The following is a 14336-nucleotide window of genomic DNA, read 5'->3' as shown; positions in this document are numbered from 1 at the left end:
CTGCCTGGTACAAGCTGGTGCCAGGGAAGACTATTTAGCAATTCATGAAGAAAGAGGAGCATTTTTCCAATTCTGTTTTTGAGTTGGGGTCTAAAATATAAATCTTGGCTATTTTTAAGAAGGATCTTTTACTTTCCACTAACTACAGAGAACAGTTCATACTCTCCTCTGTGCATCTCTAAATACATTTATTTATTTTTATTATTACTATTTTTTATTTTTTTGTCTTTTTCTAAATACATTTATGTACCTTTAGAAAGTAACAATAGTTTACTGCTTAGTAAGGCTGAGGTTTGCTCTGTAACTTTCATTCTTCTTTCAACAATACGTTTGGAAGACCTGTATTATTTTTATGTACATACTTACATAGGATGCTGTTTATCTTGGTAACATTAAAAAAAGAGAAGAAGGAGTTTCAGCAGTAACAAACCCGACTAATATCCATGAGGACATGGGTTCGACTCCTGGCCTCGCTCAGTGGGTTAAGGATCCAGCGCTGCCGTGAGCTGTGGGGTAGGTTGCAGATGTGGCTCGGACATGGCATTGAAGTTGCTGTGGCTGTGGCGGGCAGCTGTAGCTCTGATTCGACCCCTAACCTAGGAACTTCCATATGCTGTGGGTGCGGCCCTAAAAAGATACACAAAAAAGAAAAAGAAAACAACAGTAAAATACTCTACCTCTTCAAGAAAAGAATTTTGGTCAAATAAGTTTCGCATATTCAATTTACAGACTATAGGAAGCCAGTAAAATCATGTTATTAAAGAATAATGACACAGGAAGATGACTGCCAGACACAAACATTTACTGTGATCTCAGTTTTTTAGACATAGACATAAGAACACCCAAAATGTGACAGCGTTCAGTGAGGAAAAGACTGAGCTTACTTTTCTTATTTCCTGAATTTTCTATAACCATGCCATTTAAAAAATTTATTTATTTATTTATTTATTTATTTGCAACGTTCTATGGCATATGGAAGTTCCCAGGCTAGGGATCAAATCAGAGCTGCAGCCGCTGGCCTACATCACAGCCACAACAACGCCAGATCCAAGCTATGTCTTTGACCTACACCAAAGCTCCCTGCAGCGCCGGATCCTTAACCCACTGAGCGAGGCCAGAGATTGAATCCACATCCTCATGGATACCAGTCGGGTTTATTTCAGCTGAGCCACAATGGAAACTAGGCAGTTTTAGAAGCTTTTAATTATTATTTTTTTTGGCTGTACCCATAGCATGTGGAAGTTTCCAGGGCCAGGAACTGAACCTGTGTCACAGCAGTGACCCAAGCCACTGCAGAGACAACGCCAGATCCTTAACCTACTGCTCCACAAGGGGATGCCTGGAAGGTGTGATCTATGTTTTTGTTTTTTTCTTTAAATCTTCTTAGGGCTGCACCCTTGGCATATGGAGGTTTCTAGGCTAGGGGTCCAATCAGAGCTGTAGCCGCCAGCCTACACCACCGCCACAGCCACGTCCAATCAGAGCTGCATCTGCGACCTACCCCACAGCTCATAGAAAGGCCAGATCCTTAACCCACTGAGCAAGGCCAGGGGTCGAACCTGCGTCCTCATGGATGCTAGTTGGGTTTGTTAACCGCTGAACCACAACAGCAACTCCGATGTTTTCATTTTTATAATTTCTTTGGCAGATGAAACCTGTAGCTGTTCATCTCAATACAATCAGTATAGTCACTTGCGGCTGTTATTAACACCACCCCCCACCTCCCCCTGGCAATGAGGTTTTATTGAATTTCTACCCTTGCTCTCTTTTAGCAAAAGATAAGGAAGAGATGACTGGAAAGATGAGAGAGGCGCAAAAAGACCCCGATCCACCCACTGGTGTCCTCCTTGATGCAGCTATTTAATGCTCTGCCCATCCGTCGACTCGGCTACTTCTCTACTGACGGTCATTTATTTCATTTTCAGTGTTTTCACAATTATAAACACTGCTGGGATGAACAACATACTTGTGCACATGTAACGCCTACGAGGTGAAAGTGCTGGGTCCAAAGGTGTGCCCGGGTGACCTTTAACAGGCACTCCCCATTTACCCTACGAGCGACCATGTCCATTCGGACGGCCACCAGTCCTCTTCAACACAGCCTCACGATGGATCAGCAGCGCGGATGATAAACGAAGCATCCGCGGAGACTGCTGAAGAAACCCCACATTCAGCTCAGGCACTCACCCATCGGTTCCTTGATGACACCATAGTAATCTGGTGCATCATTAGGATCCACCGGTTCCAGGAAAGGCCATGCCATCTTATGGGCCTGGAATGAAGAGAATAAAAGGCATCATTATGGTCCGGTGGAAATAATAATTCCATTTAAGTTTCCCATTAGACTTGAAAAGCCAGTTTTAAACTTGAGAGATGAAACTGTTTAAACTTAGATGATTTTTGCTTTAGTCACAAATGATCTCAGATGAGCAAACTCTGTAATAACAGTTCTCAACAAGAAGCCTGGGATGCTGGCGTGCAGCGGGGATGGGGGAGCACAGGCCCAGGAGGCAAGAAAGCTGTACTTTGGTCCCTGCATTACGACCTGACCATCGAGAGATGCTGGACCTGCAATCACATTTATTAAACTGGGTGGGATGGGCTCCAAGCGTGGAATGACCACCTCCGCAGGCTAATGATGTGCCAGAGATAGGATGCTAAGTAACATTCAACCACGTATTGAGACGACTATTCTCCTTTCAGTTCTTGCGATACTTGTGATAACGACTACATCAAGAGAAGGCGTCAATCGAGCACTCCTGGGTGTGGAATACATCTCCAACACTTGCTAATCTTATAGGCCACCCCATTTCCTTTTTATTTTTAACAAGGGAGGGAAGGTTTGGGTTAAAGCTTTAGATAAACATTTGAATCCCACCAGAATTTAATCAGCTTTTCGATCAATGGTGATGAGAAAATTTTCTCTAAAAATAAAATTTAGGGAGTGTTCCCATTGTGGTTCAGTGGTAACAAATCCAACTAGGATCCATGAGGACACAGGTTTGGATCCCAGGCCTCGCTCAGCGGGTAAAGGATCTGGCGTTGCTGTGGTTGTGGTGTAGGCTGGCAGCTGCAGCTCCGATTGCACCCCTAGCCCAGGAATTTCCATACAACTCGAGTGTGTCCCTAAAAAGACAAAAATAAATAAATAAGGAAGTCGCCATCCTGGCACAGCGGGAACGACTCTGACTAGGAACCATGAGGTTGCAGATTCGATCCCTGGCCTCGCTCAGTGGGTTAAAGATCTGGAGTTGCTGTGAGCTGTGGTGTAGGTTGCAGACTCGGCTTGGATCTGGCATTGCTGTAGCTGTGGCGTAGGCCGGCAGCTGTAGCTCCGATTCAACACCTAGCCTGGGAACCTCCATATGCCACAAGTGCACGGCCCTAAAAAGCGAAACAAAACAAAACAATAAAATATAGCTTAAAAAAAAATGAGTCATGGGAGTTCCCTTGTGGAGTAGTGGGTTAAAGATTCAGTGTTGTCGGGGCAATGGCTTGGGCCACTGTTGTGGCACAGGTTCGATTCCTGGCCCTGGAACTTCTACATGCCGTGAGCATGTACCAAAAACAAACAAACAAACAAAAAACAACACATAAATACAAAAAGAGTTGTTTTTATTTTATTTTATTTATTTATTTATTTATGTCTTTTCTAGGGCCATACCACACCCGTGGCATATGGAGGTTCCCAGGTTAGGGGTCAAATCAGAGCTACGGCTGCCAGCCCACACCACAGCCACAGCAACGCTGGATCCTTAACCCACTGGCCAGGGATTGAACCTGTAACCTCACGGTTCCAACTCGGATTCGTTAACCACTGAGCCATGACGGGATCTCCAAGACTCATTTTTAAATATAAGCATTAACAACGGTTGAGCCAGTGTGTGGATCTGGTAACCGGCATGACATCGGCACAGGAAGGACTGAGGTCTGCCGACTTCGCTTCCTGAGAGTCAGTAACTAATCATGGATTCCAGGATTGGAAAGTTCAAGCCCCAGAAGTGTTTCCAAGATCACGCTGGTGAGCTTCACCTTTAAATGCTGTCCAGACTGGTTCCTACCTGTAAAGAACGCAGCACCCTTTTCAAACCCTCATAATCTTTCTCCGTCAGCGGCGTGAGCACTGTCATGGCATCCTCTGTTGACTGGCACTGTGGACAGACATACTCGTCAATGAGCTCTGCCTCACTTTGCAAGATGCCAACGCAGCGCCCATGGTACCAATTCTGACACCGATCGCAGCCAATATAAAATCTGTAAGATCCGAAATGGAAATGTGAGTTCAAAACAGATGGGATCACATTGCCTATACTATACTTTAAGAAGTAATAAAACATGCATTAGGAAACACTTTAACCCTGGGATATAAAATAGTTTCAGTATTACAATCGTTTTAACACTTTTGAAGATTGACATTCCAGTGTGTTAATTTAGTATTTCTGATGTTAAGAACAAGCATTAAAGGTTTAAGGACACGGTCAAAATCAGAGAACCAATACGGGAAAAAAAAAAAGTAAGACATTCAATTGACTTTAAAGCTCGAAACAAAGACAAAAATCTTTCAACTAGTACCCTATCAAATGGGAAGCTGATTTTGGCCACCCAACTGGGAGTTCAAAATCCTAAAAGCTAATAACAGAGTCTCAAAGCTTGTACCCAAATTAGTGTTTTTCTAACCTGCATTAAAGCACCATTTCAAAACACTGATAAAGTCCAAACAAGTCAGGCTATTTTAATCTCATTAATTTCCATGTTACATATTGAAGAATCAAGTCTACCATTAAACCACATTTTCCCCAATGCATCTCAAACATTCACTATGAAGCAACATAAATTTTGAAGGGGAGGTAAAGAGGGAAGAAGAGAAAAAAAAATTGGAAAGGAATTTGTAATGTAAGTGTATATAATATATGCAGAAAAAAAAATCTTGCTTTTTATTTTAAAATAAATAAGTAACCAGTCAGAGCAATTTGGCTTCCTGAATTATTAAATATGATGCTCTTATCAGAACTCACTGTGACTCATCATAAGGTGTTCTGCAGATACAGTACAATTCCTCACTGCTGCCCTCTTGTGCCCGTTTACAATCATTACAGATGTACACATCCATTTTCTTAGCCTCCTTTTCTGTGATGCCAACACATTCTCCATGATACCAGTTAGTACAAAGATCACAGCCAATATAGAACCTAAAAGTATTCACAATGAAAATGACAATGTAATTGTCATTTTGAGCTGCATGGTACGTCAATCTGTCTTCCCTGTCCTGATGCACGTTCTTATAGGATAACTTTCTGCAATGAGTCAGCTAAACATACTGAATCCAACCATCCTAACCCTGACAAACTACAGCGTCGGACACTGTGTCAAGTGTGGAAACATAAAGTCACTCACATCAATTGCAACAAATACACTGTTTAGTGAAATGTGGGTCTTTAAAAACATACTGGAATTTGAAAAAATAAACAACACACTGATGGTAATGTCTTCCTCTTAATGAACGTGTGTAAAACTGTAACAGGCACAGAAACCGAAGCCAGAGAATCAAAGACTTACATCTGTCAAACCTATGCCACAGAAGCCATTTCGAAATCGGGGCCATTTCTTAGATAGGTTTGAAAATGTATCTCACGATTTAAATTTGGAAACAAAGCAAAGCGCAAACACCAAGTAGAAGTTACACTACAAGGAACATGCAGGTCAGCCAGGTGCAGGAAATAAATGGTCAAAATATGATATGAAGAAGAGAACCAAAAAAGGTACATGGAGTAATTCAGTTCCTACCAAGTTTTCCACATAAACACTGGAATTTAATCTAATTGTAAGATGATGACATGGGTCAGTTTCTCAGTTAATGTAACGTGTATGACAACGTGGAGGGTGGCCAGGTTAACTAGCTAGTAAGGAACTACTTTAGTTCAAAACCAGGGACACACAGTCTAGAGAGTGATGTAAAGACAGTTATCTCAAACCCCAAGAGGTTCTCTCAGATGGGGCTGAATGAGTGTGCGGCTATGGGTAATTCCATACAGTTCATTAACCCTCAAGGCTTTTGTACGATAAGATCTCAAATGGCAAAAGGAAAAGTATCTTGTGGCAAACACATCACGTCTCTAAAAACGTTGACGGGTGCTTCGGAGGACCGACTAGTCAAGGTCGTGGCAAGAAGGAGCACGAATCACAGGGAAGGAGGCTGGCCTCGCTGACACCATTGGTTCTACCAAGGTGTTTCCTGGCAGACTCACCTAGGGGAATGGAAAGAGTCCTCAGGCTCAGCCTAACCTGCTCTACGAACGGAAAGGCTTACAGACAGCTGTGCGGTTTGTTCTACTGCCACTAAGTGTTTTCTTTTGAATTATGACTCTTGCATGATTTTCGCTGCCACAGGTGGTGGAGGCCTTCAGAATGTCTTTATATGTTGCCTTCACCAGGTGGTGGGCTCTGTGTTCTGCAAGTAAGCTCAGAACTCAAAAAAAGGTTAAGTTTTTTTAAAAAAAGTTTTAAAAATTAAAGTTTTAGTCACTCTCACTAGATTTCCAAACCAGCCTAGTTTGGTACACGAGATTACAAAATAATCCTTAAAAAACACTAACTCATTCCAACCAGAACAGGGAGTGAATGAACTCAGCACAGTGAAATGTTAATAAATGACAAACGAAAAAACATGAAATATCCACAAAATAATGAAGCAACCTAAAGAGAATGAGCATGTATGTGTGCTGCATTTTAGGCAATTTAGGGATTACAAACAAGCTGTGGGTGAAGTGAATTTCTACGATTCTATGACCAAAAAAGTTTTGTTATTAAGGAAATTCCATCAGCAGATCTTTGTGTAAAGACAAGGAATCACGTCCTGTTTTGTTTCCTCGGGGGAAACGAAACAGAGTTCTTTCTAGACCACGTCTAATTTCTCATAAAGTAGGAGTGAGACGTGAAGATGCCTGCACTGATCTGGGTTTAATTCAACACACAGCTAAATTTACCAACAAAAAGTTCTGATTCAGCACTTGCAAAACAGATTATAATTTAATAAACAGCACCACTAAAGCAGCTTCGGCTTGCAACTTAAACATCATTAAAGAGACAATTTTATTTTATAAATGGATTAGGCATCCGCTTAGGGTAGACATTAAGCACTTCCAATTCTCAAGGATTATATTTTTAGCACACGCCAATAAACTTCTTGGTACTGGAACGTTAACACTGGGGTTAATTTTGGCTTTAAAAAGTTGGCCTGCGTTTGAATGTTGAAAATGGGAGCTAAATACCTCGTTGAGTGATAATGAGGATAGGAAAAAAAAGTATAAATATGCTTACAGATCGTCTCTAAAATGTTGTATATATCACCAAATACAAGTCATGACTGTCAAAAAACAGCTTCCAGCTGCCATGCTTATCAAATTTTTGAGTGTCACACTTGAAGGATAGGTGAAAGAATCACTTTTTATATTTTTCTGGGTTTGGTCCCCAGTAACAAAGTGGGAACTTTGACAAAAATAATATTAGCGTACAGTATTCTAATTCGAAAAACACGGAATTGCTTAAAATTAAACAATAAAAAAACAAAACCACTCAATCTCAAAGCCCCTTGCACCACTCATATCGAGGGCATCTCTGGGGCTGGATGCAGTCACGGGGTTGTGAACATGCCAGAAAGTGACAGTAATACACCGCCTTCTCCAGACAGTATTGCTGATGGATCTGGAGTTAATCCAGAGAAAAGAAGAGACAGCAAAGGAGCAACAGAAAGCTTATTTTTGACAGAAAAGAATATGATGAAGGACAAACACGAATCATGAACATGTGAAATAACCAATTTTTATTCTAGTGTCAAAGTTAAGAATATCAGATGCAAGACCACAGATGAAACATTATTCTCCTTACTTTTACTTTTTATTTACAATGCTACCGATATACTCCTTTTCTTCAAAACTGGAAACTTAGCTAAACGTTTAAGAAAATAAACTTGAGCTCAAAAAGATCTACTCACTTAGATTCATCGTAAGGCGTTTTACAGATACAGTAAAGCTTTGTGTCCTTCTTCGTTTCCTTTGAGGTAGTAGAGATCATTTTCTTTTTCTTGGATCTGGAGCTCGAGTCTCTTTCCTCTTCTCGCTTCCTTTTCTGGGAAGCCACAGGCAGCGTGGCTGTGGCCGTGGCTGTGGCCAGGGGGCCCGAGTGCTGGGGAGGGGGCGGAGGTGGAGGCGAAGGTGGGGGGGGCGGGAGGGGCAGGCGGTGCTGCGGGGGAGGTGGCAGCTACTGCGGTGGCCTGCACCAGCTCTTTCTCCTTCTTAATTTTCAGATCCCTCTTGAGCTCTTCCTGTTGTCAAGGAAAGAAAATACAAGGCCATCAATCAACTTATGCAATGATCTAGCCAAGGACCTTACGTTATCTCCCCATTACAGTAGATTCAGCCTAAGGTGACAGAGTTTTGCTAACTGCAAACAAGAAGGTTCTTACTGTACCTTAAATCAAAGGAAAACAACTAGAAACAAACTGAAGATTACGCAGCAACTAGAAAACTGCTAGCCATCTTCAAAGGAGGCTGGACAGAAAGATGAGCAAGCGTCTAAAAAGAAGGTCCCTGCCCGCCCGCGTGCCCAGGCCCTGTCCTGGTCAATTTCAGTCGTTGCTCAGCACGTGATTTCAAGTGTCCGCACCACACCGGCTTTCTTCCTCAGAGTGAGACCGGACGAAAACTGAACATGGTACTCGCGATGCGGCCGAACCGCCCGAGCAGAGACACATGTGCCTTGGTGACTGTGCTCCTACGCCTAGACTTTAAGACTTCAGGGAGAGCTATTTTCTCAATACAAACTTTGCCATACATTAAAATCCTTATTTTCCCCATGTGAAATATTTTGCAGACACATATTTGCTACCTCGTGCTCCCACTTATTTTTAGAAATGACGATTAAAGGATTTTTTACTTCCTTAGAGAAAAACCACCTGCGACTGGCGACCGTGAACAAACTTGGTGTAAATAAATCACAGCTATAACCAAACTTTTAAACACCAACAAATGCTACCAAATAAACCAGTGGAGTTCACACTGTGGCTCAGCAGGTTAAGAACCCAATGCAACATCCGTGAGGATGTGAGTTCTACCCCTGGCCTCCCTCAGGGGGTTAATGATCTGGTGTTGCTGGCAGCTGTGGCACAGGTCATAGATGTGGCTTGGATCTGGGGTGCTGTGGCTGTGGTGTAGGCTGACAGCTGCAGCTATTTGACCCCTAGCCTGGGAACTCCCATATGTTGTAGGTATGGACATTTAAAAAAAAAAAAAAAAAAGCCAGAATGGTCCTGGTTTAATGAATCTCTTCCATCTAGAGTCTTGACAGTCTTATAAATTGGAAGATAGGCTGTTTGACGATTCAACAGCTCTTTTTTTTGGTCTTTTTGCTATTTCTTGGGCCGCTCCTGCGGCACATGGAGGTTCCCAGGCTAGGGGTCCAATTGGAGCTGTAGCCACCGGCCTAAACCAGAGCCACAGCAACGCGGGATCTGAGCCGCGTCTGCAACCTACACCACAGCTCACGGCAACGCCGGATCCTTAACCCACTGAGCAAGGGCAGGGACCGAACCCGCAACCTCATGGTTCCTAGTCGGATTCGTTAACCACTGCGCCACGATGGGAACTCCCAACAGCTCTTTTTTATTTAAAAACAAAGTTTAAACTTTTTCCTAGTAAATGTTGAGTTTCACCTTTCTAAATAATATGATGTGTTTATAATGTAAAGAGATGTAGGAGTTCCTGTGGTGGCACAGCAGAAATGAATCCTACTAGGAACCATGAGGTTGTGGGTTCAATCCCTGACCTCGCTCAGTGGGTTAAGGATCTGGCGTTACCATGAGGAGTAGTGTAGGTCAAAGATGTGGCTCCGGTCCTGCGGTGCTGTGGCTGTGGTGTAGGCTGGCAGCTGTAGTTCCAATTCAACCCCTAGCCTGGGAAGCTCCATATGCCACGGCTGCAGTCCTAAAAAGCAAAAAAAAAAAAAAAAGAGAGAGAGAGAGAGAGAGAGAGAGAGATGGATTTTAGGGAAATCACATTAAGACAGTGAGGCGGGTACTCACTGACACCACTCTCACCCCAAAGAACGTACCCATGATAGTAAAATATAGAAAAAAAGGAAACTGAAAAGACAGTCATGCTTGAATAGGATAGCGATGTCTCTCTCGAACAGAAACACAGAACTGTGAACAGGCTAAAACTACAGGCCTCCTGGGCTCCAGGTTCAGAACCAGGAAGTGACAGCTCGCCAACAGTAGTAGTTTCTACCGAGAGACAAAGACATGCTTTGTGTGAGGTGGGTGACAGGAGCAGGCTCCCTGCTTGATTTGTTAAGGGTTGGCTGTGCTACAACAGGCTTCACAGGAGGAAACAAAAGCAAAACTCCTCCCATTTAAAATACCAAAGGAATGGAGTTGCTGTCGTGGCTCAGTGGTTGGTGAACCCAACTGGCATCCATGAGGAGGTGGGTTCGATCCCTGGCCTCGCTCAGTGGGTTAAGGATTGCCGTGAGCTGTGGTGTATGTCGAAGATGCAGCTCAGATCCCGCGTTGCTGTGGTTCTAGCACAGGCCAGAGGCTGCAGCTCTGATTCAACCCCTAGCTTGGGAACCTCCATGTGCCACTTGTGTAGCCCTAAAAGATAAAAAGAAAAAATAAACAAACAAACAAACAAATAAATAAAATACCAAATGAAAAACAAAGCATGTAATGCTAAAACAAACGACCAAAAAAACCCCCAAAACAACATCAACAAAAATCAGTAACTGAATCTGAATTTACTACTGCAGAGGTGCAGGTTCAAACCCCAGCCTACTGCAGTGGGTTAAAGGATGCGGCACTGCCACAGGCAGCAGCTGTAGCTTGGAGTCAATCCCTGGCCCAGGAACTTGAAAATGCTGGGGATGCAGCCATAAGATTGAAGGAAAAAAGTGATTAAAAAAATTATTTAAAAAAGATGCTAGTATGTACACATTTGAACACTGTTCCTCAAAGTAAATCATCTTAGCAATAAATTCTACTAGCTAAAATAATGCTCAATATTTTCTTAAAACATAAGAATTATTATATGAGTAATTCACTGTCAAAAACACCACCACAACTGGTCCTTAACCTGAGCCACAAAAGGAACTCTAGTAATAACATTTTTATTTATTTATTTTTTAGTGATAATCTTTTTTTTGGTCTTCTTGTCTCTTTAGGGCTGCACCTGCGGCAGATGGAGGTTCCCAGGTTAGGGATCTCCTTAACCCACTGAGAGAGAACAGGAATCGAACTTCAACCTCATGGTTCCTAGTTGGATTCGTTTCTGCTGCGCCATGACAGGAACTCCAGTAATAACATTTTTATTGTTTTTATTTTTTGTCTTTTTGCCATTTTTTTTGGGCCGCTCCTGCAGCATATGGAAGTTCCCAGGCTAGGGGTCTAATTAGAGCTGTAGACGCCAGCCTACGCCAGAGCTACAGCAATGTGGGATCTGAGCCGCATCTGCAACCTATACCACGGCTCATGGCAACGCCGGATCCCTAACCCACTGAGCAAGGCCAGGGATTGAACCCGCAACCCCATGGTTCTTAGTCGGATTCGTTAACCACTGAGCCACGACGGGAACTCCATCCAGTAATAACATTTTAAAATGGCTGCATAGTATACTGAATGCAGAAAAATATTCAGCATATGTCTACAGTGTGACTTTGTGTTTAAAATGTGTTTACATGTGCATAATATAAATATATAAAAATAATATATAAACTGTGCACAAGAGAACTCCTAGGAGTGAAATTATGGATCAAAGAGTTTCCACACTTTCGTCTTTTGATATATACTGATGTTTTCTAGAAATACATGATACATCTGTAGAAAGACAGTAGCTTCATTTCCTATACAAAGTTTTTTTTAGGTATCAAATCTGTTTCCCTTGTGGCATCTGGAGTTTGTAATGCAGCGCAGTGGTTCCCCCACTTCAAGATCACAAAAGACGACAGTCATGCTTTCTATTACTTTTACGGTGTCTTTTCTATGAACTGAAATGTATTTTTTTTTTTTTGTCTTTTTGCCATTTCTTGGGCCGCTCCCACGGCATATGGAGGTTCCCAGGCTAGGGGTCGAATCGGAGCTGTAGCTGCCAGCCTACGCCAGAGCCACAGCAACTTGGGATCCGAGCTGCGTCTGCAACCTACACCACAGCTCACAGCAACGCCGGATCGTTAACCCACTGAGCAAGGGCAGGGATCGAACCCGCAACCTCATGGTTCCTAGTCGGATTCATTAACCACTGCGCCACGATGGGAACTCCTGAAATGTATTTTAATTTAAAGTGGGAGGTAGTATTTTATACAGTATTCTGTTGCTACCACAAATCACCTTTACTTTTGATTACTCCGACAATAGTTATGATCTCAATAGTTACCTAGTAGCGACTACCTTACTGATTTCTCTAATTTTTTTTTTCTTTTTTTTTTTCCTGCCCCACAGCATGTGGAGTTCCCAGGCCAGGGATCAGATCCAAGCCATAGTTGAGCCCTAAGCCACAGCTGCAGCAATGTGGGATCCTTAACTCTGGTGCTAGCTCCAGAGACACCTCCAATCCCACTGCGCCACAGCGGGAACTCCTCTCCTAAATTTTAGTATTTTCTTCTTTGGGGTTTTGGTATAATAATCATATCATACACAATAATGAGTTTCACTGTTTTTCTTTTCTTGGCTTCACACATTAGTTAGAATTCCCAGAGATGCTCAGTAATGAACTGTGGGTTCTGGGTACTACCCGCTGGTCTCTGACTCCAGTGGGAAGGTCTCTAATGTCTCAGAGGTCCTGGTGTGCAATGTTCGTGACTAGGATGATCAATATCTTCTCAACCGTTCTCACCTTCTTAAAATGTACAAGGCACTTTTAGGGATGCTTTCGATAGCCTACGTCTCTTTTAAAAGGCCATCTATCGACTGCACTGTTGGTGGGAATGTAAACTAAGGCAACCACTGTGGAGGTTCTGTAACAAAGTAGAGAACTACCACATGATCCAGCAATCCCGCTCCTGGGCACACATCCAGAGAAAACCTTAGTAAGAAAATATACACGACCCCACTTACACATGTTCACTGCAGCTCTACTTATAATGGCCAGGACACGGAAACCACCTAATGCCCACTGAGAGAGGAAGGATAAGAAAATGCGGTACATACATACATCGGAATATTGCTCAACCATGAAAAAAGAATGAAATAATGCCATGTATAGCTACATGGATAGACCCAGAGATTATCATACTAAGTGAAGTAAGTCAGAGAAAGACAAATATCACATGAGATCACTTACATGTAGAATCTAATAAAAAATGATATAAAAGATCCTGTTAATAAAACAAACTTACATATTTCAAAATCAGACTTATGGTTACCCAAGGGGATACTATGGGGGAGGGGGGACAAATTAGGAGGGTGGGATTAACACGTGCACACTACTGTATATAAAATAGACAACAAGATCTAGTGTACAGCACAGAGAAATCTACTCAGTATTCTGTAATAACCTATATGTGAAGAAAGAATGGACACATGCGTATGTGTGACTCACTTTGTTGTACACCTGAAACTAATATAATGTCTAAGCCAATTATACTCCAATGAAATTTATTTTAAAAAACCTGTTTAAATATGTATGATAGATGTTATCTCTGTTATTTCTCAACAAATTCACTAAGCAAGCAGAGCATGGGTCGTGCCTGCAGGAGCAGTTACAAGCCAAGGTAGAAATCTGGTCTTGGGAATGCCCTTCATGGCTCAGTGGTCAATGAACCCGACTAGTATCCATGAGGACGAGGGTCTGATCCCTGGCCTCGCTCAGTGGGTTAAGGATCCAGTGTTGCCATGAGCTGTGGTGTAGGTCGCAGACATGGCTTGGATCTCGTGTTGCATGGCTATGGCCAGCAGATGCAGCTCCTATTCGACTCCCAGCCTGGGAACTTTCAATATGCTGCGGGTGTGGCCCTAAAAAGACCCCCCACCCCCGCCCCCGCCAAAAAAAAAAGACAAAGAAAGAAATCTGATCTCATTTAAATGCACACATTTTATTTTTCTTTTAACATTTTGCAGTTTCTCTACCTTTCTTTTCTTTCTTTCTTTTTTTAAACATTATTTGTTTCCTTCTTCTTTTTTTTTTGCTATTTCTTGGGCCGCTCCCTCGGCATATGGAGATTCCCAGGCTAGGGGTCTAATCGGAGCCGTAGCCACCAGCCTACAGCAGAGGCACAGCAACGCAGGATCCGAGCCATGTCTGCAACCTACACCACAGCTCACGGCAACGTCGGATCGTCAACCCACTGAGCAA

At 42.7% G+C, this 14336-nt stretch overlaps 1 protein-coding gene across 1 annotated transcript in view; it reads right to left on the bottom strand.

The window, feature by feature from the left end:
* The window catches only part of BPTF (bromodomain PHD finger transcription factor), a 141731-nt gene that overhangs the window by 9071 nt on the left and 118324 nt on the right, over positions 1 to 14336 (bottom strand). The window contains 4 exon segments of the mRNA XM_047758213.1: positions 2188 to 2272; positions 4062 to 4254; positions 7991 to 8217; positions 8219 to 8320. Coding sequence (XP_047614169.1) covers positions 2188 to 2272; positions 4062 to 4254; positions 7991 to 8217; positions 8219 to 8320 — 607 coding nt within the window.

The sequence above is a fragment of the Phacochoerus africanus genome, chromosome 14 (assembly GCF_016906955.1).
Source record: "Phacochoerus africanus isolate WHEZ1 chromosome 14, ROS_Pafr_v1, whole genome shotgun sequence".
In the NCBI taxonomy this organism is placed as follows: domain Eukaryota; kingdom Metazoa; phylum Chordata; class Mammalia; order Artiodactyla; family Suidae; genus Phacochoerus; species Phacochoerus africanus.
Note: the sequence above shows the minus strand (reverse complement) of the source record. Positions and strands in the feature narration are given on the sequence as shown.